This window comes from Drosophila pseudoobscura, chromosome X (genome assembly GCF_009870125.1).
Source record: "Drosophila pseudoobscura strain MV-25-SWS-2005 chromosome X, UCI_Dpse_MV25, whole genome shotgun sequence".
NCBI lineage: Eukaryota > Metazoa > Arthropoda > Insecta > Diptera > Drosophilidae > Drosophila > Drosophila pseudoobscura.
In genome coordinates this window covers 65,500,049-65,525,860 of record NC_046683.1, presented here as the reverse complement: position 1 = coordinate 65,525,860, position 25,812 = coordinate 65,500,049, and the positions used below count along the sequence as shown (strand labels likewise).

General features: G+C 49.7%; 2 protein-coding genes across 22 annotated transcripts in view; one reads left to right on the top strand and one right to left on the bottom strand.

Moving 5' to 3' along the window:
• Positions 1 to 25,812, top strand: part of Shab (Shaker cognate b) — a 55,708-nt gene that overhangs the window by 1,629 nt on the left and 28,267 nt on the right. For all 21 annotated transcript variants that reach the window (XR_004469830.1, XM_033382144.1, XM_033382143.1 and 18 more), the window contains exon 2: positions 1,664 to 1,900. The gene's annotated coding sequence lies outside the window, so the exon portion shown is untranslated. The remainder of the gene's footprint in view (positions 1 to 1,663; positions 1,901 to 25,812) is intronic.
• Positions 24,847 to 25,783, bottom strand: LOC6900091 (uncharacterized). The gene is made up of 2 exons (XM_002135413.3): positions 25,354 to 25,783; positions 24,847 to 25,273 (listed from the first exon to the last, which is right to left on the bottom strand). The coding sequence occupies exons 1-2, from the start codon at positions 25,634 to 25,636 to the stop codon at positions 24,927 to 24,929; spliced, it is 630 nt and encodes a 209-aa protein (XP_002135449.2). The 5' UTR covers positions 25,637 to 25,783; the 3' UTR covers positions 24,847 to 24,926.

Here is a 25,812-nt window from a genome sequence, read left to right as displayed (position 1 = left end):
TGGGCCCTCACCATGGAGGTGACCCCCGAAGACACCTACAGACGTTGTCGGCGATCGTCTTTGGGTCAAGTTGGGCTGTGGAGTTCTGCTACCCTCCCCCCTAGGGGTATTTACAGCAGATGCTAAGGTGGAGCATCCACGCACAGGACGCCAGAGCAGAGGCAGAGGCAGAGGCGCAGGGGCAGCGGCAGCGTCACAGACAGCGGCCCAGAGTATTGTCACGTTTTTCACTTGACTAAGGTCAAAAGTGGTCCCCTCCCCCCCCCCCGGCCCGCATACATACACCTCCTCGCCCGGCAATCATCTGAACTTGATGCTGTCGCTGCTGTCTCGCGGCGGCGGCTGCGGCGGCGGCTGCGGCATCGGCTGCGGTGTCTATTTTTAACAGCACGCCCGCACCGAAAAAGCATGGCCAATAAATTTTCAGAGAAACAAAAAGATGTGTGCACACACTTGCAGCCCAAAGTACGTGTGTGTGTGTGTGTGCTGCCCAGAGCCAAAGATATTCACTTTTTCTCTCCTTTTGTGAAAAGTAATTAACTCCAAAGTGTATCAAAGAGAAGGAAAGTGTGTAAATGCAAGGTATCGCAGCGGCCGAGTGCGTGAGAGAGAGCGAGAGAGAGACCTCTCCCTGTGGATGGGCGAACGAGAGAGTGCGAGGGCACACGCACAACAGACGCAGGGCGAAAAACAACAACAAAACACCAAAGAAAGCCACTCAAAGAGAGTACAAGTTGTGGGCTCTCTCTGGCGCGCGCTCTCTCGCTCTCGCTCGCTCTCCCTCTCTCTCGCTCGCTCTCGGCTTGCTTCCAGGTTCCAGGCCTTCCAAAATAACACATTTTCCGTTTCGTACAAAGGATTGTGTCGCTTCGCATTGACATTGGAAGCTTTTTCCCGCTGCCTGCTGCCTGCTGGCTCTGCCTCTGCCTCTGCCGCTGCCGCTGCCTACTGCCTCTGCCGCTGCCTCTGCCGCTTCAAGTTTGCGGAGTTCTGTCGACGCTGGAGCTCAGTTCGTGGCTAGACTTTGGAGCGTGTTGTATGGTTGGAAAATATTTGGTGCGTGAAATCAGACAGCCCCCCCCCCCCGCTCCCCCCTCCGCGCCACTTACCACCCCTTTCTCTCGAGGACTCTGCATTTTTGTTGTGTGAAGAAAACATACACCTGTTTATTGGTATTATTTTTGGGTATAATTTCGAACAGTGGCTGAGAGAAAAAGGTGCATAAATCGCGAGTGTGGCCCGTACCCCGTATCCCCGTACCCTGTAAAGTAAGGCGTGTACCCGCACGCACACGCACACGCACACGCACAAAAGCACGAAACACGACAAAAAAAAGGAGGAAGAAAGCAAAGAAATAGCCCCCAAAAACAGAGCAAGGCGCAGACAGATAGGCTGGCGGCAGGGGCACGGGCAGGGACTGGGGCAGGGACTGCGGCAGGGACTGGGGCAGGGACTGGTGGCAGGGGCATTACCATAATGCTAATGCGGCAACGGGAATAAAACTTTCTCATTTTGTCGCACTGTGACTTTTTTTCGGGGCGCTGCGGGGGGGTTGGCTTTTTTTCAAAAACCGAAATTCGAAATAAAGTAAACGGAAATTACGAGGAAATTTTCAACTAAAAATTCCAATTCGAATTATTTTTTTTGTTATTTTTTTCACCAGTTGTGTGTCTCTGTGCAACAAAAAAATAAAAATCACATAAACAAAATGTGAGCAAAATATAATAAAATAAATAAAAAACTTAATATACAAAAAACTTAAACAACGCTTCATCCGAGATACAAAGATATATCCAAATCGTGGGCCCAGAGGGAAGCCGCAGACAAAAAAACAACAACAACAATTATTGGAAGGAAAACCCGTGCGGCGCTTTTCCTTTTCGGTTTTCCTTTGCCGTTGGTGAGTAAATTGAAACGTTGAAATTATGCTAATAAAATCGATATATATGTGTATTTACGAGTCAATTAGCGGCATTTGTAATACCGACATGCTACTTAGTGGAAGGCTGCCCCTCGCTGTGGGGAGGGGCAGAGGGGTGGCCCCCCCCCCCCCACCGAAACGTTATCAACCACCATCATTAACCGAAATTGTGCAAACACATTTCCAGCCCAGACCATCCCCCGCTCTCCCCCAGATAACAAATACCAAAAAAAAAACTAATATAATACTCATTCGAGTTGACAGACAACTCTATTGATAACGCCTGTCCGGCTCTCCGCCTGTCCTCTGGGCTCCTCCGTAAAAGCCGTCATCCTCCGAAAATTTATGGCACCCCCCCCCAAGCCCCTCGCACCGCTCCACCTGAGCATGTGTGGAGCCGCCTCTCACCTATCGCAGGTGATAAAATGCTGGAGCTTGTTGTGCTTTTTGGGGGCGCAACAAAGCCATGTTCTCATGCCGCTTAATGGCTTGGCAATTTCCAAAGGCGTGGCAGGCCCCCCCCCCCCCGAACAGAAGGGTTTGTGGATTGGAATAACAAGATAATCACCGGATATGCCACGGCACGGCAGGGCCTGTCGAAGGCCTTGAATTTTAAAGAATCTTCAAGCCAATAAATGTTGCAACTTTAAGCCAAAAACTTTCACGAAATTGCACTCATCTCGGGGCCAAAAGTTGCCTCAATTTTCGTTTATTTTGGCCCCAAAGTTTGCACCGAAAGTTGTCCATAAATTTGCCTACGATGGCTGCTCGTTTTGGCCCGGAGAGATCTATGAATGGGCCACAGCAGAGGATATAAATACCGAAAGGCGGCAGGGAATGACATTTTTATGGCAATTCCGAAAGCGAATTCGGAATTTAAGAGGGGCAAAACGGAGGGGAAATTAGACGAGGAGATTGCCCCAACAGATACCTTCCAGGAGGGGCTCCAATGAGGGGCTCCAAAGAGGGGCTTCTAAGTCCAGAAATATGATAAAACAATTTGCTTTTGGGCTGCCAAGTTTTCGCACCGACAGGACACAAGTTGTGGCAGATCGCAGCATCGTTTATTTGGCCCATTAAAGTTGTTAAATGGAAACCCCCCGCCCCCCCCCTCTGGGGCCAATGCAAACGGTATCCACTGAAGCGCATTTCCATTCATGTTTGAGGGCAGCACATAATCAATATTTGGCAAACAGCCGAATATCGCATATGACAAACAGGCGACAGGCCCCAAAAACTATCTATAAAGGGGGAAGGGGGAGTGGCAGGGGGGGCTCTCCTCTATATAGCGGGTCATGGAGTACTGTACTGGCGTTCCCATCAGTAAAGTGCATCAGCGGCCCATTGAATCCATACTGTGCCTGTGCCTGGGCCTCCCCGAATGTGGGGCTTCCCTTTGATGAAGGATGTGCTTTCCGTGCTACCCTTTTTGCACGGGGCACCAGCCTTGGGTGGGAAGCAGGAGAGAGAGAGTGCCCACGATCTGTGGATCTGCCTCAGCTTCTGCTGTGGCGATGGCCACAAGGGTATTCCGTGGTCCACACAGAGGCCTAAGAGCCACTCTTTCGTCGCTTTTTGCAGACGATAAAAATCAATGGCAGCAGTCGAGGAGTCTCCGCCGGAGCTGTGCCTCCTGGCCTCAGTTTTTGGCAACATGCAATGCCCCTGCCACTGCCCCTGCCCCTGCCCCACGTGGCACATGGACCGTGTGGGAGTTCAAGAGTCGCCGCCGCTGACATGAGCCGCAAAATGCATTCGTTTCAGGTGCAAGACGCTGTCGTGTGGGCGTTACCGAAAGCACAATTGGATTTAGAGTGGATGGGGGGGGGGACGAGGGGGACGAGGGGGGACCAGCTTTGAGCAGTCAAAAACTTTGCTGTTTTTCGTATATTTTTTGGAAGGGGCTCGGGGGGGGAGGGGCTGGCAGGGAGTGGCCTTGTTTGTTGTCGTCACGAAATGGCTGCCAAGAAAACGGCAGCGCGCCACAAATTTCTCTTTCAATTGGACAACTGGAGCGCAATGCCACATGGGGAGTGGTGCCCCGTGCCCGTGCCTCCCCCCCACCTCCTGCATGTCACAGACTGCTGGAGCCTGCTGCCTACTTTTTGGGGCAAATTGAGTGGCAATTGCTTACGCCCTGAGGATTCCACTTCGATTTGCTGCCCAATGTGGCATGTACGGCCCGTAGATTAATCTTTTGTTTGCCCCCAAAACGCATCTCATTAGGCAGGGGGCAGGGGCAGGGGGCGGCAGGGGGCAGGGGGGCAGTCCATTAGGTCTCTGCGGAGTGTGTAGGCCCTGCGAAAGCAGTCCAAGATTAATTATGGGCCATCTTCAGTCACATTTCCTTAACCATTTGGCAGGGGCGGGGGCCAGGGCGGGGACGGGGGGCCAGGGCCAGGGGCAGATCCGCTCGTTTTGGCCAGAGTGCCAGACGCATTTATGCTAAATGGCCAGCAAAGAAATTGTCTTCTGTGTGGCAACATGGCAACTTGAACACTAATTGCCTCTTGCCACTTGCCTCCTGCCTCTTGCCTCCTGCCTCTTGCCACTGGGCTCCATGTCCATGCCATCTCTCAGCTTTCATACTCTTCAGGTCTTCTGGTGGTGGCGCCCCTCGGGGGCATGCCTCGGTAATTGTTCAACGCATTCACATTCCCAGGCAAAAGTGCGGCAAAATGTTGAAATGCAATTGCTTTTGCTTTTGCTTTTGCTTCTTGATGTGCGATGTGGTGCACCTCTAACGAGCGGCAGGCAGGGGGCAGGGGGCGGGGGGCGGTGGGCAGGCAGGCACGCCGCAGTGAATACTAAATAGTTTTCAAGGGAAAAGCGTTGGCCCAGTTTAAGGACATTTTCTCTCTGGGTTTAAAGGGAAGAACAATCCCTCTGTAGCCCCGTTACCCCCCCCCAGGAACGTGCAACAACGAATTAGTTGGTTAATCAATCAATTGCGGCAACTTGCGACTGTTCCATTCCGCTGTTTCTGCTGCTTGCCACACCAGAGAGCGAGTGTGCCACAGCGTGGCTGTTGCAGCAGCCACCATTAGCGTCATGAGCGGCGCATTACACCAGAAATAATGATAATGAAATATCATAATCATTGTGTGCTCCCCCTCGCCCCACCCCCCCTCCCTCCCTCCTTCCACCCATTTCCCTGACATAATTCTTTTTTAATGGCGTCGAGATTCAATTAAGTGAGAGAGAAACCCCTTCTCCGTGCCGCTTCTGGCGTGGGGCAGGGGCAAGCCCCAGGAAGCGTCGCCTGTTGGGGCGTTGCCACAGTCTCTGTCTGTCTGTCTGTGTGTCTTGCATGTGTATAAGTGTGTGTGTTTGTGATATCTTAATAAAGTTAGAAGCGTTTCCCTAGCTTTTTGTTTCAACTTTCTGCTGGAGGCAAGGGGCTGGCAGAGAGGCAGAGAGTGCCCGCCCCAGATCAAAGCTGCTCGAAGGAAATTGAAAAACCCGCAACCCAGATGTGGCAGCTGCTGCGGGAAGCGGCTTAAATTTCGTTTTAAGACTGCGAAAACGACAAAAATCTTGCAACTTTTGTTGTATCTGTACTCCGGCCAGCTGCCTGCCACCTGCCTGCCACCTGCCCTGCCCCCTGCTGTTGCAACCTGCTGCGATGGAGATGTCTCTGGGCGCTTCCCGTTTCCGTTTCCATTCCCACTGTGGAAGGTAAAAGGACTCGTGGTTTATTTATGGCCACAGCAGCTGCCGGTCCACCCAGAGGATGTGCAGCGTCATGCGGCCCTGTGCCGTGTGCCCCTGTGGCAGGTTGCATGCTTTGCATGCATACGAGAGCATGTTGCAAGTCGGTTAGTGGGCAAAATATGTGACTTTAAGGGAGAACATCGTGACATCCGCCCGTCTCTGTGTGGGGCACAAACGTGGGCCGGAGCGCGTGCCACAACGTGCCACACTAATAATTAATAATGTCTGGAGCCAGCGACGAACGTAACGGTCAATGTGTGGCTAACGATTGCATCCCCCTGCCCCTCCACCCCCCCCCCACACACAGCTGTATCTTTGTATCTTTGCATCTTTGCATCTGTGTATCTTTGCATGTGTGTGCTTGGCTTTTACTATTTAATGAGCACTCAGCCGCAGGCAGCGACTATCTGTGGGCGTAGCCATAGCCCACGGTTGCCGAGGAGGCAGGCTCTAGTGGCAGCATCCCCATTGAGTGGCAGAACTTGGCTCGTGGCTCCTGGCGGCGCCTCCTCGATTCACCTTTCTGTAATTTTCTAAATTTACCTTTTTTTTCGGGCTGCATTTTACGGCCGAATGCGCTATAAATATCCCCGTGTCGGCAATCCTTTTTGTTTTGCAAAGTTTTTCAAGTTTTAATTTGGCTAAGAGCCTGGCCGCCTGCCCCCTGCCCCCCCCGTCCATGCCCCTCTGTCCTTTCTGCTCCCCTGAGCGTGGGCAAGGCATGCAAAACCGTGGCCGTATCTTCTATGCCAATAAAATGCACACAAGAATCAACATAATTCGTTTTGGGGGGGGGCACTGGGGGCATGGGGCACTCGGGATCACTCGCACAACAAATCAATAAAATCGAAAAGTTTATTTGATTTATAAATATACAAATCAGTTTTTACGAGTGTTTTCCATTTCATGCGAGTGCTCCCCCAACCCCCCTCCCACACCCCCCCTCCCCCGAGTCGTAAAAATTATGAAATTATGTTCCACAGAGTGGAAAAAGGGCTGCTGCAGGGGGCAGGGGGCAGGGGGTTGGGGGGGGGTTTGCGGAAAATTCCTTTGCGCGTGTGATTTTTAATGATGAAAAACTTCCGCCCAGAAGCAATGGAAAATCGGGGCCCAAGGGGGGGGCACGGAGGCACGGGGGGGGGGGGGGGGTGGGAGTGCCTCATAAATTGAAAGGATCTATGCGTTGCCATTAATTTATGGCTCAATCGTCATTAAATTATTATTTGTATTATTGTTAAACGATGCTTTCCCGCGCCCATATGGAAATCGGCAAATAGAAAGTCGAGTCCCGCCCCGCCCCCGGGCCTCCCCCTAGCACTTAAGTTGGGGATTAGCCGGATAGCGGGGCAAAGCGACTCGGATTCTAAGCCGTAATCCATTCCCCAAACGGCATTAGGCCCTGCCCCCCGCACCCCGCCCCGGCCCTCGCGTCGGTAATAGGCCGACTAGTGGAAATTCCAATTGAAAATGGCTTAGCCGTCACTCGAGGCGGTGCTCAAGGAGGGGGGTGGCATGTCAAGGGGCATGTGTGGGGATACCTATGGAAGAGAGGGAGAGACAGAGAGAGAGAGAGACACGTTTATGCGGGGCAGAACATTGCGATTTACCGGTTGGTGTACAAAAGTACCAGGCATTTTTTATAATACAAATTAAAAGAGATATACATTAAAAAAAAATATTTAAAATAAAACCAAAATTTTAATATAAATATATTTAAATTTAAATGAAAATTTCAATTTTTTTTTAAATTATACAATACAATTTTAAAAAGATATTTATATAAAAAAAATTTTGAAAAAAATTAAAAATTCCATATAAATTTTATATAAATTTTAATAGCTTTAAGTTGAATTTAAATTTAAATTAAAATTTAGATTTTTTAAAATAATAAAATACAATTTTAAAGAGATATTTATTCCAAAAAACAAAAAATATAGAAAAAAGGAACAATTTAATTTTCAATTTTTAAAAATTTCTTAAATTTTGATAAAATAAAAAAAAATATTAAATTAAAGAAAAATTTGAATTTAAAATGTATTTAAACTTAAATACATGTTGAATTTAATGTAAAATTTGTTTAATATTTTAAAATACAAATTTAAAGGCATACCAATAATAAAAAATAATAAAAATATAAAATAAAATAAAAGTGGAATATAAAAGTCACAAAAATAATTAAAGAAAAATTAAATCGTGTATAAAAATGAATCTCTAATTTTTTTAATAAAAATTCACATTTCAATAACTGAATAACTCTTAATTTTAAAATGTATAATACAGATTATACATAAAAATGTTTTAATTTTTAAGGAAAATCTATCTTGTGGATGTGCAAGCTTTCGTTTGGTTACAGTCTTGGTTTGAGGCTTAAGGACGTTCAAGAAAGGCTCCAGAAGGCTCCTCGAGTCCCACTGGGATGATGCGCACTGCATAAACCCCTGACGTCTTCCTATCTGCTCGTCCCTGTATCTGTGCGAGTGTTTGCTGATGTGTGTGTGTGTGCATCACGGGAGAACGCACACTGGAGGAGGCCATAAGCGGCTGCTCCTCCTTCCGTATAATCACACTCGGGCACTCCGGCACTCGGGCAGCCCGGCTCTCCGTCTCTCCGTCTCTCGGGCTCTCCAACACTCGACTCGAGTCATCAGCAACATTCAACATTGACGCACTCATCGCATCCTCATTGCCGTCATTCGTGACGCTTGCCAGCCCGCCTCCCGCTTTGCCGCCTCCCGCTCTTCGGCCTCCCCCTTTTCCGCCTCCCCTTTCCGTTTTTTCTGTGTGGGGAGGCTGCCTGGCACTGGCACTTGTCGCAAAAAAGAGATTATCAAAAACTGTTTGGCCAAAAACACGAGATTTAGAGACTCGAGACTCGAGTGGTGGCAGTGGCCCCCCCTCCGCCCCGCCGGGGGTGCCGTGTCCTGGCAAGGTTTTTTCTGCTGCCGCTGACAGACGCCCTTCAACGGTCTGGCGGCCACCATCGTCCCGGACATAATTTCCATGAAATTGATTGACAATTGCCGCATTTTGTGGCACATTTGCAAAACAGAGAGGCAGGCAGGCAGGCAGGCCGCCCGCGGAGACTGTTGTATCGATTAGGCCACGACTCGGACACGCCGCTGGGAAGCGCCCCAGCCAGGGGCATGCCCCTGGGGGTGGGGCAGCAGGGCTCCCGTGTCGTGTCTAAAGTTTAATTGAATTTCAAGCAACGAAAGCAACGCCTGCCCCACGAGAGCCCCGGTCCCGGTCCCGGCTCTGCAATTGCAGTAGATTATCTCGTTGTGCCACAGGACACACTGCCAGGACACAAGGATGCGCCGACAGCAGGGAAAAGGCACAAAAACAATGTGTGTGTGTGTGGCAGTGGCAGTGGCATGCATGAATGCATTCATACTGTTGCAACAGCAACAGCAGCCTGGGGGGGCGGGGGCGAAGGGGGTGGCACACAGCCGTGGGAATCCAGCGACAAAGTGTGGCCTCCTCTCCGTGGCAGCATCTTGATATTTTTTTGTGTATGCAAAGCGCCTCAGACACGAGGCAACAACAGGCATTTAATTGTGCAGTCAGCGGATGACACATTCACAGGGGAAAGGAGCTCAAGAGGGAGCTGGGGGGGGGGGGCGGGGCCCGTCCAGGGGCTCTCTCTTCTCTCGCTGGAAAAAGCCCGAGAATAAACTGCCAGCGGAGAGGCAGGAGCCGCCTTCTTTCGGGGGGGTCTGGCCTCTTTTCCCCTGCCTCTACTTGTCCCTCCTTCTTGAGATCCTTGGCTGCCCTCTTCTAGGGGGGGTCTCTAGCTTGATTCTAGCCTCTTTTCCCCTGTCTCTGCTTGTCCCTCCTTCTTGAGATCCTGGGCCTTTGATCTGTCTGTGGTTCTTCCCAGAAAAGCTGGTAAGTGCTCCCAATGAGAGCGAGAGAGAGCGAGAGAGAGAGCTAAGTGCCCGATAAGTAAAACAAAAAAACATTTGTGCAACATTTCGTAGATCAAGCCCTGTGCCACTGCCTCCGCCTCTGTTGTTGTTGTTGTCTGGCCGAGAATTTCCCATTTATCAGGTGGTTTTCCCAAAGGCCTAAAAATAGACAAAATGTTTTTGTTCAATGAGAAAGCTGCCCATTCTCTCGCTCTCTCGCTCTCTCTTTGGACTCTATGTGGGCCAACAGAAATAGCCGGCGATTGCAGTACCTCCTCTCTCTCTCTCTGTCTCTCTCTCTCTCTGTCTCTCGCCGTGGATTATATTTATAATATAGCAACTAAAAGAGGAACCCCAAAATAGCCGCTTACTCATGAGATGTGTCGCCTTCGGCTCTTGATTTGTTTCTAATTATTTTTACAAGATTAATTCTAGAAATAAATACAAATATGCCACCGTTTCGACGCCAACCCCTTCCCCCCCACCACCTCGGTTTATCTGGCCTGCTTTTGGCCCACTGTTTGTTTTATTGTCTTTGGGCAATTTCAGATGCGAAAGCGGCTACGCTTTTTTGAGTATAAACAAATTCTCCGCACACGAAACACACACAATTGTTTATGTACAAACAGATCGAAGATCGTCGATCGTGGATCGTGGATCGAAGAGGCCCCCCCCCCTTCACCCCTTTGGAAAAAAGTCTATTATATATTTTTCCATAACGCCATGAAAACGCCATGTTTATGGCTAACATATGCGCCTACACTCTATTTGGCCAAGAGAGCTCTTTCCGTCCAAAGAGGAGGGAAAATACACACACACACACACACACACACACACATATATATATATATAGGTATATATGTATGTATTTTATATATTTTTCTGTATAATTGTTTATGGCAATAATTTGTTGTTTCCCCCCTCCTTCCCGCCCTCCTCCTGCGCCCCCCTGTGTACATTTTCAGATAAAAATTTTCAGGAAAAACTAATTTTCACACTAATTCACACAACAATAAAATGCAAAATGCAAAAGTGCGCCTGGGGGCTGGGACTTGGGGGCGGGGGGTGGTGGGCGGTGGGGGAGCGGTTCTGATGGCGTCATCAATTTAAAAATGTGCAGCAGCTGATAAGAAGGAAATGAGAGAATCTCTCTCTCTCTCTCTCTCTTTAGTGGGGGGTGTGAGGGGGTGGAGGGGGTGCCTGCCTCTGCTGATGGGTAAGGTCATTGTGTTTCTCCCCCAAAAATGCAATTTATTTTTGGTGTGAACATCCGCTTCCCCTCTGCCCCCCCTGTGCCCCCCTGCGGCATTCGCCACCTGAAATGCTGCACGAGAGAATTTATTTCCGTTTAGATTGTGTCATTTTTGTATTTTTGGGACTGCACTGCGTATACGCAATGCCTGACGGTGGCAGCTAATGGTGCCACACACACACACAAACACACACACACACACCTAATGGTGGCACACATCATAAGCCCATCATAAGTGGCAGGGGCTTATGGCATTTTTTGCACCTGCCACAAGCCACAGCCGCCACCGCAGCCACCTGTTTAATGCATTCTTGGGGCTTGATATTGATTTCTGTTCTCCATCTGTGTGTGTTTCTGGGTCGCCAGAGAGCGAGCGGAGAGGGAGAAAGGGAGAAATGCGATCCATTTCGAGGCCGTGCATAAGGGGCCCTCCTTCGTTGGTGGAAAGTCTTCTTCGAGGCAGAAATCAAGACAAAGAGTGGGAGAGTCCTTCTTCAGGGAAGGACATTTCCCGCAGATACATTCCCCCTCGCGCCTCTCTGTTGTAAACTCTCCTGCAAACATGCCACCGAATGACATGCCACTGCCACTGCCGCCGCATTTCCACGCTCGATGGACGATGGACGCCCGCCCTGCCCCCGAAACCCGTTTAAACATAAAAACTTAATTATGTGTCAGAAATTGTTGCCGCCTCGTTAACGGGCGGCGTTACATGTTTGCGCATACATCGGCCCCAAACGGGGGGAGGGCTGCACACACACACACAAAGCACACACACACACACACACAGCGAGGACGAAACTGAAGCCCACAGAAAGGCAGGCAGGCAGCGGGGAGGCTCCAGGCAGGTGTGTGCACGAATTTATGGCCCCCCCCCCCGTGGTTGGGCCCCAATAAAAACAGCCAAAAGTGCATTAAAATTTAAATTAAAAATAATTGAAAAACAAAAGAAAAAAATGCAACAGAGGGAAAAGCCCTGTCCCGGCCTTCCGGTCCTCCTTCTGGCCCCCTTCTGGCCCCCTTCTGGCCCCCTTCTGGCCTCCTCCTGGCCTCCTTCTGGCCTCCTTCTGGCCTGCTCCTCCTCAATGATATATTGTCGCTCGGCTTTTCGGATAAGGTCAAGCTCTAGATATATTTTATATATTTTCATGGGAAATGCGCGTGGAATGGAATTCCCGTTAAATTATTTCGATATTAGAATGCATTTAATTGCACGATTTTCATTCGTTTATTTAGTGGCTCGCATAAATGAAAAACTTTTCATAATTCTAATTAAAAACTACAACAGCAAAGGGGGCGGGGGAGGGGACAGGGGCGGGGACTGGGGCAGGGACAGGCACAGGGACAGTGGCGTGGACTGGGGACAGGGGCGGAGACAGGGACAGGGGCAGGGGCGGTGAATGGGGCAGATACAGGGGCACCTACAAGTTTAAAGCTGATTAAAACCTGAAAATGCTTTAAAAATAAAACAAAAAAACAACAAAAACGAAAAGCCAATAACTTCTCTCTCCCAGTGTGGCTTAGCAAAACAGAAAACCCCCATATTTTCGCCCCAGTGTCCCCCCAAATGCAATTCATTCACTCTCTGGGCGCTATGGCCATCGATCGGTCATAAACAATGAAAAACTCTCAGGAAAAACCAATTAAATTTATGCGTTGAAAAGCGCCAAGCCATAGGAGGAGGGGGAGGGGGAGGGGGGGCAGCGTAGGCCATTAATGCTGTAAAATGCAAAAAAAAAAAGAAAAGAAAAGCCAACGAAAATAAAACAGAAAATTCTTTCATTACCAGATGAGGGGTGGAGGATGGGCGGAGGGGGGATGGGGGGAGGGGAGGGGGGACGTTCGTGCCACCTTGACGTTTGCTGCTTGAACTCGAGCCAGAGAACTATTGAAGGGTGTCCCGAAGGCCGGAGGAGGGGAGGGAGGCGGCATGATTTGCACTCACAACTAATTGGAGACTTTTCCGAGACACAAGATATGATCTTGTTTATCCCCCCACCCCCCAGAGAGGGAGGGGGGCGGGGAGACCTTGAACTAGACTCATTTTGTGGCAGGCAACAAACGATATAGGGTTTCCGCCCGGCGCCGCTCTCCCTTCTCAATATTTCACAAACAATTTCTAGAAATATTTCCACGAATATCCGAAACATTCGATTTGAAATTTTTGTTTGCTTTTCCAGGGAAAAGCCGATTTTCCTCACGTTTCACGAGTGTGCCACACACACACACACACACACACACACACACCCTAGAAATGTGATTGATTATTTCGTGTTCACTTCAGCGGAGGAGCCCGCCTCGGCTTCTGTTTTTGAGCATTTGCATCTGGCGGAAAAGTTGCGGAAAAGTTTCGCCTCTGCATGTGACCGCCGCCGGGCTACGTCATCTACGCCCCCCCCTCCGCACGGTGCCCCCCCCTGTCCACGCCCCATTTGATGGCTCTTCAAAAGCCAAAAAGCAATGTCGAGGCGGCTGCGGCTCTGCGGGTCTTAAATGTTTCGCGCATTTAGCGGCAAAATGTCACAAAAAGATACGAGATTTTCGAACAAATTTCCGAATTGTATTCGAAATATTTCTCCTTGGCAATTGGCCCAGATCCGGATCCCCAGATCCCGCAGTCCAAGGGCCTCTGGATTGTTGCCCCACAGCGGCAGTAGCATGTGGCATGTTGTCTCCACAATTAGGTGTGTCATCTGCAATTAGAACTGATGCCCGGAAAATGGAAATGAATCACTGCAAAAAAAGAAAGCTTAGAGACGAGGAAAGGACAGGGAGAGGGAGAGGGGGGACACCCACCCCCCCCCGCTGCCGGAACCGCCGCCCATTAGCCACATTTTTCTGTGAAAATCTTTAGACACAAAAGGCCACAAAATTGCCAACACAAACTATTACGGCCGGGTCCATTTAATTTGGCTAAAAGCCCGCAGGCCAAGAACCCGATAGCCCCGATAGCCCCGATAGCCCCGATAGCCCCGACAGAAAGAAGAGAAAATAAAACGAAATCAATTAAAGGGAATTTCAGTGTGAAAAGGAGCATAAATGTGGGGCAAAGGGGGGCAAAGGCAGGGGCACAAAGCGAGTCGGAGGAGAGAGACTTTAGACCTACAATCAGGCATGATTATCCTTGAGACCCAGAGGATCCAGGCCCATCAGGGACAAGAGTGAATGTCACTATTCCTGCGACTAAACACTTGATCTTTGATTTGATAGCCGCAACAGAGGGGATTGGAGAGCCCGCCAAAGAGCACAGGGGTGAGGGCCTCCCTCCACTCGACTTTCGCGGGGCAAAAGCAGTCCAGAAAGTGCTTCAAACTAGGCCCTTTCTGGGCCACATTCCTCGACTCATTAGAAGACAATACCCAGCCCCTACAGCCCTGCTTTGGAGCCCACCCCTGGCCTGGCTCAGGCCCAGCGGAGGGCCAAAAAAAAAGGAAAACATTATTAATTTTGTTGGCAATGAAGCCAAGGAAATGAAATGAGAATTCAATACGAGTGGGGATAGATAGATAGAGGAATGGCTGGGATAGTACCCCCTCCCCCTTACCACTCATTGTTGTGGCACCACCGGAAGTGGCGGGCGGGGGGGGAGGCGTCGGTGGCAGACGACAATAAGCGACATGAAACGAGAGACAGCGTCAGCGAGTGGCTTATGAAGAGGAGGCGGGCCGGCAATTGCCTTCATGGAATGGAGACAAAGATACCGAAAATACCAAAAATATACTGTAACCCCCCACCACCCCCATTGCCACTTTCCCCGACTTAATTAACTGCCAGATTCTGATGCGAAAATACGCTTTGATTTGGTCTGTTTCGGTGCCCCCTGCCCCGTGCCCCGTGCCCCGTGCCACTGCTGAAAATAGTGTGGCCAACAAGGCCGTCAATCTAGGTGGCCAGGGGTCACAGGGGGGACTCGGGGGGGACTCGGGGAGCTCTTGTAATTTGAAGTTATGTGCGGTTCTGATGTAACCAGCGAGAACTGAACAACTTTTGCCGAGGTCCAAGGCAGAAGTTTTCCATTTGAATGGGCAAAGCGCCGAGAACGACTATGGAATACCCTTTCGAGGCAGACACGTGCCACGCGTGGCATGGAGGGGTCTTTTTCCCAGTTACCAGAAGTATACAAATGGCCGCCTATGACCCGTGCGAGAGACAACAACGTGGCAGGACAGTGGCAAAGTGGCAACAAAACGAGTGAAAGCCACTCCCCTACCCCTCCCTCCCTACCCCTCTGTCTCTCTGGCAATGCGGTTAAATGGGATTCCGCTGTTGGCCCTGTAGCTGTTGTGGCATCTTGTTACTCGCCAGGGACGGGGTCCTTGGGCGGCAGAAGATACTCGACCGCAGCTTCATTTCCATCTTCCGAGTGCGCGGGGCAGGTGGGAAAGGCGGGCGGGCAGGTGGTGACCTCGTCGTCAATGCACCTTTCACTTGTCACACAATCGTGGGGGGGGGGACACTCGAGTGCACGCGTACCCCTCGCACAAACAGAGAGGGAGAGAGAGAGAGAGAGAGGGGGAAGGAAGGAAGGAAGGGAAAGGAGCAGCAGCAGCACAACAGTGACGGTAACCGTAGGGCCGTCCGTGCAGAGTTGTATCCCGTTTCCAATTTTCATTCAGTTTCCCATTTTCCACCACGAGGGCCAGCCAGCCACTTCGGGTGTCGTGCGTCGTGTGTCGTGCTTCGTGCGTCGTGTGTCTCGTGCGCGACTCCCTTCGTCCAAAGTAGGTCGTGGCGTCTGTCCTTGCGGCGTGGGACCAAAGAGGACTCGACTCCCATCTGTAACCTCGTTCAAAGGCGTGCGGGTGGGCGGGGAGGCGTGTGCTCCCATCGATGACGTCATTGGTTGGGGCTGCAGTCGGCTGCGCATGGATGGGGGGAGAGGGGCTGGTGGGTGGTGCGAGGGGGGTGCAGAAGGGAATGCGAAAGTTGAAGTTGCGGCGATTCATATTCATAAATATATGAAAAATGTTGCTCAAAGGATCAAAGGATCTCAAGAGAGAGGGGGAGGGGGAGGGGGAGGGGGGCAGAGGGAGAGCCCTAGGCAGGTTTGCAGTTATCCTGTGAATGAAGCAGAAAGCTGTCGCTGGACTGGAAGGAACATGCGCAGAGCCAGAGAGAGCCAGAGAGAGAGAGAAAGTTGGAGCTGAAGGGAGCGAAAGAGAGAGAGAACGAGAGAGAGAGAGAGTTCTGGAAGGCAGGCACCGCAATAACAACAACAAATTACACAGTAAACAGGCAGCAGCAGCAGCACTACAGCCGAGCCGGAAAGGTGCGTGGGGGGGGAGGGGGGTGAGGGGTGGGCCGAGGGGGATAACGGGGTAACATGCGTATGCGACAAAACATTGAAGGAATTGGAATTATTATTACGCTTTTATTTGGTTTTATTGCGTATCTGCCTTCGTCTCTCTCTCTCTCTCTCTCTCTCTCTCTCTCTCTCTCCTCCTCTCCCTCTCCCACTCCTTCCTTGCCTATTGCCCATTGCCTTTTGCTTTGTTGTTTTTTTATACGAAGGGAGAAAAGAAGTGACAGAGAGACAAACAAAAAAAAACACTCAAAACAATTCAAAGAAAAGACAAAAAAAAAACCGAACAAAAGGATGAGCCTGAAAAGCAGGAGCCTCCCCCATCCCCCCAATCTCCACTAATTCCATTTGAATTTCGCATAAATTGTATACCCATTCCCATGCCCCTTGCCGCTTGCCCCCCCTTCCATTCTCTTCTCCATTGCCGCCTCTCGAAATGGGATTCCATTTTAATTTCGAGCAGAACGGATCCCTGCAACATTATCCCTCAACGGTGTGTGGCCTGATTTGCATGCAAATAAGCCAGCATTTGTCCGCATTCACTCGCCCATGCATGCCCCACGCCCCATGCCACACGGCTGGCAAAAAGGGGCTGTTCTGTGGCTGCCACAATAGTATCTCGTGGATAATTAACATACGAGCATCTGCCCATCGACTCTCCGCTCAGCTGTGACTAATTTTAAGCGCCATTTCATTTAGTCATCCGAAAGGCAAATAACAAATACCAATTGAAATCATTCAGGCATGAATATTCCATTGAGATTCGCACAAAACCGAAAACCAAAAACCAAAATTAAAATCAAAATCAAACATCGAAGGCGAAGGCAAGCCCTCGGCGTCTCTTCTACCCAATATTGCTGGGAGATCCCCCACTGCGAGGGGCCAAAGAAGGGTTTCAGCCATCAGATGGAAGCCCTTTCTTGGGGTAAATGGGAAGGGGAAAGAAGTAAAGGCTTAGAGCCTCTACCTTTTCGGGGAGTGAATGAATGTTTGGGGACTTGTGGGGGACAAAAGTCTACCCCAGGGGAGTCCCAAGGAAACATCAAGTATACGTCTTGATCTTGATCTTGGGACGGCGCTGTTTGGCCCGTTCCACCTGTCTATTTGTGGATTTGATGGATGGACGGATGGCTGAATGGATGGCTGGCTGGAAGGTCATTGTTTTTATGGCTAAATGTTGTTTATTTTTGTTTGAACATCCGCTGCAACCCCAGAAATGCAAGCGATTTCTCCACTTCCGCTTCGATTGTGTCATTTTTGTATTTTCGGGCCTGCGCTGCGTATACGCAATGCAGGGCCCCCCCCCGCACCCCGTAAAGCCTCGTTTTTGTCCCGAATTTCAATTTGGTTGCTTTCTCAAGGACATTGCATGGAAATTAAAGAACCAAAAATATGCGCAACACTTTCGCGCCACTTGCGCACGTATGCCGCACTCTGTGTGTGTGTGTGTGCTGCTGTTGTCCTTGTATTGGGCGCCTGAGCGTATACGTGATGTGTGTTGTAAGCAAAGCATAGAGCCCGGAGGGGGAGGGGGGGGGTCCTTTTTCAATTTCCTGTTGCTTGCGCTGTGGCCAGAAACTAATCTCCAAAAGGTAGATTTAATTTTGTCCTGAATTATGAGGAGGGAGGGGGGGGGGGAGGGAGGGGGGGGGGGGCAGCACCCCTATCTATGGGATGTAGGTTAAGGATGGCTTCAGAGAACTCCGCTGAATGGCGGCCGTCATCGTCCTTGGCATTCTATATACAATTTCAAATTTATATTTCTTTTTCTCTCTCCCTCTCTCTTTTTCGTTTCGTTTCCTCTTCTTTGTTTGCTTGTCCTTTGTGCGTGCGAGTGTGTGGCATGCTCTGGTTTTTCCAGATCAGTGCCTCAGTGCCAAGCGAGAAGAGCGAAGAGCGAAGAGGAGCCTGCCTAAGGCTCTAAGTGGCAGGATATGGCTGTGCCAGTGGCAGTGGCAGCCCCAGCCTCAACCTCGACACTCTGCTGAAGGCAATTTGCCGCTGCGGCGGCTCTTGGCCGAGTGCCACAGTGCCACTAGCCTCTCCAGCCTCTCCAGCCTCCCTCCATACGTTTCTGTAAACATTTCCCTCTCTGATCTCCGATAGCGCACCATTTGATGACGTCATTCGGCCAGAGAGTGGGAGGGAGAGGGAGGGAGATCACTCCGAAAACATTTCTTTGTATCTGTGTGCATCCGATGGATAAACAGGCGATGGGCTTCTGCTGCGTACACGCGTACATCGATTTTTTATGAGTTCAAAGATTTACATTCTGCCGCATTCCAAATATATTCCTGCCCGCGTCCGCGTCCGCCTCTCTCTGTGCATTCGATTCGCCAGAAAAGAAAACAAAAAACAAAGAGCAAGACCTGGAACAAATATTAATAGCGTCATTTGTTGAACAAACCGAGCAAATCGCTTGGAAAATTGCAAAACTCAAGCGAATGCAACGAACGTGGGATGCCCTGGTCTGCAGGGGGGCGGGGGGGGGGGGGGGGGGGGGGGGGGGGGGGGGGTCGTATCTCCAAGCGAAACGATTATTCCGATTACTCTAGGATTCTTAGTTTTTATGCTAGTATTATTCCAGTATTATTTCGGTATTACATAAAAGGGTTTGCTAGAATTTTTATGATCACTTCTAAAATTTAATGATATTTTCCTGAGTATTTTTCTGGCGAATTCTAAAATTTTGTTGGTGTTTTCCTTAGTATTTTTCTGGTGATTTTTACTTTGGTTTTTCAATATCGCGTATGCTAGAAATTGTATGGTAAAATACCAAACCTTGGTATTTTTCTCAGTATTTTCCTAAGCATTGTTCTGGTATTTCCTTGGGTTATGTAGCTCTAAGATTTTTAAATAGTTTCGAAAAGTTTAAAGTATTTTGTAGTATTTTTATAGTACTTGTATAGTATTTTTCTGGTATTTTTTGGGCATTTTCTATGTCATGTATTTCTAAAAATTTTACTATAATATTATAGCTATACTATTCTGAAAGCTTATGGTATTTTTCTCAGTATTTTCCTTAGTATTTTTCTAGTATTTGTTTGGGTTTTTTGCTATGTCATGTATTTCTTGGATTTCTATGAAAGTTTCAAAAACCTTATGATATCTTCCTTAGTATTTTTTAGTATTTTTCTGTTAATTTTTACCGCGAATTCTATAAATTTTTCTAGAATATGGTAAAATACCACACCTTAGTATCTTTCTCAGTATTTTCCTGAGTATTGTTCTGGTAATTCTTTTGGTTATTTTCTATGCCATGTTCTTTTATGATTTGTATAATAGTTCCGTAGATCTTATGGTGTTTTTCTGAGTTATTTCTGGTATTTGCTGTGTATTTTCTGCCAATTTGCAGTATTTGCTCGGGTATTGCTCGGGCTTTTCGCTGGAGCTTCCAAAGACCGAGGACGAGATCAACAACCTCGGCGACCCTAAATCCACTCGCCATAAAGACTCCCAACAGATATTCCAATTAAAGATCACTTTGGGCCTGATTGCCTCCGATTATGTAGCCCCTCCCCCCGCCCCCCTGCTGCGTTGGCCCCCCACCCCCACCACACCGCCCGTGAAGAGTGCCAATTAATTAGCAATTAAAATGATTTCTGAAATGCAAATCTCTCAAGAAATATTCTGCGCAATTTCGCATTCGGATTTGCATTCGAGGGGGACGAGTGGGCGGGCGGGGCATACTCTTTTTGGGGTCAGAGAGCAGAGCAGAGAAGAGCACGTGCTCTGCCAAAAGTACACGCCTGGAGGTTTAATTGTGAGCGGGCACGCGAATGCCTTGCCCAGGCCCAGGCCCTGGCCCAAACCCAAACCCTCAGCGGGTTGTTCCGCCCAGCAGAAAACTATTTTTGGCCGGCCAATTAATCTCCCAAGCAGAGAAATTTCCGTGCGTATGCGGCGGAGAGAGTGTGGAATTTTAAGCGATTTGCTAGTCATTATTTATTTTCTTACATGCCGGAAAAGTCGGGGGCCGATCGGTGCTAAAAATAGAGCCCAGACGGCACCAAAACAAGAACTTGGCCAGCATTGAACTTACAACAGAACGTGGCCCGTCCATACGTACGTATTGTGGATCCATTTATCATTATCATGGGAGCCGAGGGGACGGCGGACAGTTGGAGACATTCATGATGCCAGAGCTCTGATAAATGTTCTTTTCCCCTGGAAAGCCAATCGCAGGCATCACAAATAATACTCGATTCGATTCGATTCGATTTCGATGCATTATTCAGGTGGATACACCCTCGGCACTCGCTCTCTCTCTGGGCCAAAACGTATACGTGAGCGTATGGCTAACAGGTTGGCAGACGACAGACGACAGACGACAGACACACTTGCCCATAATCGAAAATCAATATCACACATGGGAAATATCGGTGGAAGGAAAGCCCCGTTAACGGGCAATGGCCCAGCGGTTGATTATGAATATTTCATATTGGTTTTGACCGAACTGCGCAGTTGTCCGAGCAGGTGGGGGCGGGGGAGGACAGGTGGGCGGCTGCAGCGGCTAAGACCTGGCTGGCTAAGACCTCACCGACACACACGGCTCATAATCAGGCACGGACAGGGTGCCCGCAGGGTTAATGACACTTGTCTGGCACACACCCTTGGCCCCCTCCCTCCTTGTGTGTGTGTGTGTGTGTGTGTGTGTGCGTGTGTGTGGGTTATCGATTTTAGGCCCCCAAAGGCGGGAAATGACATCAGGCAGAAGGCAGAAGGGAGAAGGCAGGTCCTGCAGCCATAAAAACCCGCGCTTAGTACCCAATAAAAGCAATTAAGTTAATACACGAATGCCTCGGAGAGTGGCACTCTCGCCACGCTCTGCGTTGCCAAGTGCAACAATTGAGAGGCGAGCGCGTGCCACCCACCCACACTGGCCACGGCGCTGTTGGCCAAGGCCACGACGAGTTGGTCAAGAAGCAGTGAAGGAAGCAGCAGCAGCAGCAGCAGCCCTGCCAGTCGGCCCTTGCATGCCAATGGCCAATAAGTCGCATTTGGCACGCAAAACGGACCACAGCCAAAAACTGTGAGCCGAAGGTGGCTCGAAACGGGGCCAATACCCTGCAAAAGCCACTGGGCACTGGGCAAATATTTTAATGTATTCAAAATAAATATATTTCATTTGGAAATCAAGTTCTTTCATCATTAGATTAAATATTAAAAGTTTAAAATTTTTGTATTTAATCAAATGCAAACGAAAATATTTTAATATATTGCAATTAAATATATTTAATGTTTAAATTAAATATTTTCATGATCGCTTGAAATATTACAATTTTTAAATTTATTTTTTCAATTAAATTCATTAAAATATGTTTTAATACATTAAAAAAATATATATTTCATGTTTGAATTAACTTTTTTTAATATTAAATAAAATTTTAAAATTTTTAATTTATTTATTCAATTAAATGCATATGAAAATATTTAAATGTATTAAACAAAATATATATTTCATGATGAAATTAAGTTTTTTCATCATTAGATTAAATATTAAAAGTTTTAGATTTTTTTATTTCATTAAATGCATGTGCAAAATATTTAAATACATTAAAAATAAATATATTTTACGTATTTTCATGATCGGATTAAATATTAAGATATTTCAATTTATTTTAAGGCAAAGGAAAGTGCATTTTATTTAATTTTACACTTTTTTTAATATAAAAAATGGATGATTTGATTTGAATATGGATGTGGTGCTCCCATGGTCCCATACTGCCCCTTAAGCCCATTACTCCCCCCCGCCCACAACCAAGGGGTATCAAAGGAAGGAGCGAACTTCCAAAAAGAAGGAAAAGCGAACACAATTAGAGTGAAAGTTTGTGAAAAATGTACAAAATGGAAAGTGTTGCAGTTCTAACTTGATTTTGCAACTCCCATTGCCACTTGCCATTTGCCCCTTGCGAGTTGCCGCTTGCCACAAACGAAATTAGGGCAGCGGTCAGGGCAAGGGTCGGCCAGTGCCTCTCTGCCGCTGGCCGGATGTGGCTGTGGCCGGATGTTGGCTGGCGTCGAATTGGGGGAAAAGAAACGCCCCAAGAGGATACCGGGCCATGCCCCACATGTCCTCTGCGGCACGGCACGGCACGGCTCGGCGCGGCTCGGCGCTGAGTGTTGAGGTGGCCGCTGACGCACTCGAAGAACGCCCTTCGCATGCACTTTTGCTCTCTCTCTCTCGAGTGTGTGTGTGTGTGTGTGTGTGTGTGTGTGTGTGTGGCGCTGCTTATGGAACATTTAAAAATAAATGCTCTTGACTTGCTACAAAAATGGCGCCCATAAATTTAGACAATGGCGACGCTCGTCGCTCGGCAATAAATGCTTGCCACTTGCAACCGTGCAACAACGAAGCTAACAGCATTGACACGCTTTTGCCACCCCTCTGCCCCAACATATTTGTATAGCAATTTCTCTCGTCTCTCGTCTCTCTCTTGTCTCTTTCACTATCTCCTTCTCTCGTCCTCCATCTGTGGCACAAGGTCCCGTCTATTGCCATGCCCCACCATGCCCCACCATGCAATATGCAAATGGCAGTTGCTTCGAGTGGAGTTGGCCGCTTTTAGCACTTAAGTAGATTTTTGGCATTTGATGCATGCCCCGGCCGGCGGCACAGAGGGGCCAGGCAGTGCCTTGGGGGCCCCAAATGTATTGCCTGTGGCTTTAATGAAGTGCTCGCCAGCTCTGAAGACTCAAGACCTGCTTTCTATCGAATTTTCCCAGAATCCTGGCAATCCTAGCAGTCCTCGATTAACGCCTTATACCGTCTCCTGGCCTAATATCTTTACTAATTATTTTCGTAGACGTTTGGCCCCTAAACATTTTTCAATTAGCGTCAAGAAAGCAAAGAAATCATTAATCACACATGTGTGGCGCTCGTAAACATTTCAGCTGTGTCATCAAGGGAGTGGGAGAGGGCAGGGGGGAGAGGGCAGGGGGGAGGGCAGGGGATGGAACCTTCTAATATTTCTCTAGAGAAACCCAACCTGAGGAGCGGCGTCCCTGTCCCGCCCTTGCGATGGACAACCATTTTGAGGGGCAATTAAGTTGCCATTTTGTAATTTAGCCCCCGCCCCGCCTACCCGCCACCCCCCTCCCCGCCAATGGGGGTAGAGCGAGTGAGTGCTCGTGTGTGAATGATTGAGTGCCCGAGCGGGTGGTGGCTGTTTAGACATACATTTTAGACGTCCATTATCTGGGCAGAGTTTTTATCGCAAGGCCAGCAAAGGCCTCCCTCTCGCTCTCCCTCTCCCCCCTCTGGCTCTCCTTCGCCTGTCACTCTCTCTTCTGTTGACTGGAACAACGAAAAGGTCTCACCTCATTAAAATGAGAAATTAATTGCATTCTGCAGGCGGAGGCAGCGACAGCGCCTCACTTCAAGGCCCAACGTTCAACAGGTTCCAAGGTGAAGTTGCGCCTCTTGACACACACGCGGCAGGAAACGCCCTCTGGGCGGCCCCGAGAGTGAGAATTAATTGTCGAGCCAACATGTTGCATGCCACGCAAAACAAATTGGCGTGCATTTTGCATCTGCCTTTCGAGAGGCATGTATTATGTATTGCATTTAAGTCTTTTCCAGCGGCACGCGACTGGAGTTGAGGCAGGGGCAGAGGGGGGCAGAGACAGGGGCAGAGACAGAGGCAGAGACAGTAGGCAGGGCCGTTGGGTGCTCAGGGATCAGCGAACCAAGTCCTGCGGACCCTTGCCTGCCAGTTGTCGAGGATCTCCTCAGAGTCCATGGCTTGGAGGGCGGGATTGGGTGCCCCCAGGGCCGGCGTTTCATGGACTGGCAGATCGTGGATCGCCCCTGGATGAGGCCTGGGTAACGCTCCGAGGTCCTGCACTCAGCTTATTGCCTTTTGAGGCCTTTGGTTAGCCTTCATCTCCTGTTCTGTGGCACTCAGGCAAGCAGTGGGGCGCCACAAGTGATCAGGTGGGCCCATCGGGGATCGCCATCGCCACTGATGGCCAATGCCTCCAACTCGAAGACAGTACAGCGCCCCATCCACCCGCCCAATCTGGCAGTTACCCACTTGACGTGGCACGTGGCGCGTGGCGCCTGCCCCCTGAAATGGCGCTAATAAATGGCAATTTATTCTGACAAAAATGCAACAAAACAAAACTATATAATTTGAGTGGCAGTCCGAGTGGTGCACGCGAGCTGCAGGCATGCCACCCAGAGGGGCGGGGGGAGAGAGGGTGGTGGGGGGGGGGGGGGAGTGCCATGCGATATATGGCAGGATATTTTCGCCATTTGATGCAGTGCCGCTTCCGCTGAGCAACCCATTCGGCGGTATGAATACCCATCATCCCAGAGGGGAGTCCAGTTAACATTTCTGTTGCCTGCCACACACAGAGGCACGGCAGGCACGGCAGGCAGGCAGGCAGGCAGGCAATCCATTAGGAAAATTCGCTCGAGAGCCATTCGGCTTTCCTTTGGGGCGTAAAAATTCAAATTTGATTGCAATGCGGCAGAAAACAGGAAAACGAACTGCAATTGCATTTGCAACGGCAGGTGGCAAGCGGCAGGCGGCAAGCGATTTAGGCAAAGGCCATTGTGGCAAGGCATTTGCATTGACCCCAAAAATAGCCAACGAAACGCATGCCAAGGCCTTTGGCAATTGCAAATTAATGCTAATAAATAACGGTAGACCTGCCCCCCCCCACACACACACACACACGCACACACACGCACTAGATACATGCGTGTGGGCCTGGGCGTGGCCCCAAAAAGTATGCCACAAAGTCCGCGCTCGAGCAGCTCTATTGATTCCATGAATAATTCCGATACACAACGAATTTGGATGGTGGGCGGGTGGTGGGCGGTCAGTCGGCCGGCTTGAGATCGTCCCAGTGCTCGAGGACCATGTTCTGGATCGCGGAGAAGTCGTTGCGCACGCGCCACACAATGTTGCACAGCGCCTGGTACTCCGTCTTGTCCGTGTGGTAGATGCGGCACAGGTAGTGCTTCTTGTGGCCCGGCGACTCGGCCATCAGGTCGGTCAGCCTCTGGCGCGTCCGATTGTAGATGTTCATCAGCTCATAGTAGAGGGGCGTGGCCGACTGAATGGCCCTCAGCAGAGAGAGGATCTCGTTGTGCGTGCGCACATCGGCGTAGCCCCTGTGCTCGACCTCCCTCTTCATGCCCTCGACGAGCTCCTCCACGATGCTACCTAGGGGGGGGCGAGGGGGGGCAACGATTAGAGTAGCGTGCCCCACACGGGGCCCGTGGCCCGTGGCCCGTGGCACTCACAGTAGCCAAACAAACAGTTGATCACCCGCGTCGTCTCCGCGGTGAGGGCCACGACGGGCTGCAGGCGGCACGTCTGGGCCCATTTGAGCTCCGGGGGCAGGCGGCAGCCGGGCGGCTCGTCGGCGAACATCGGATTGTTGAACATCGGCGCGGCCAGCAGCTCGTTCAGCCGGAATATGGTGCTGGGAAAGTTCTGGGTAATCACCAGGTCCAGGCTCTCGAACAGCGAATCGACGAGCATGACCTTCAGCAGAAGGCCCTGTTCCGCCCCATTGGCAGCCATTCTTTTTGGGTTCTTTTTGGGTATTTTTGTGTATTTTTGTGTATTTTTTGGGTATTTTACGAGTCTTTGTCTTGGGCCGAAATATTTTGTGATATATTTTGAGGCAGGTTCAGCTCTATTGAACTGTTGTTGTTGCCGTTTCTGTCACACTGGCAGCACGCTCGCTGCGGCGTCTG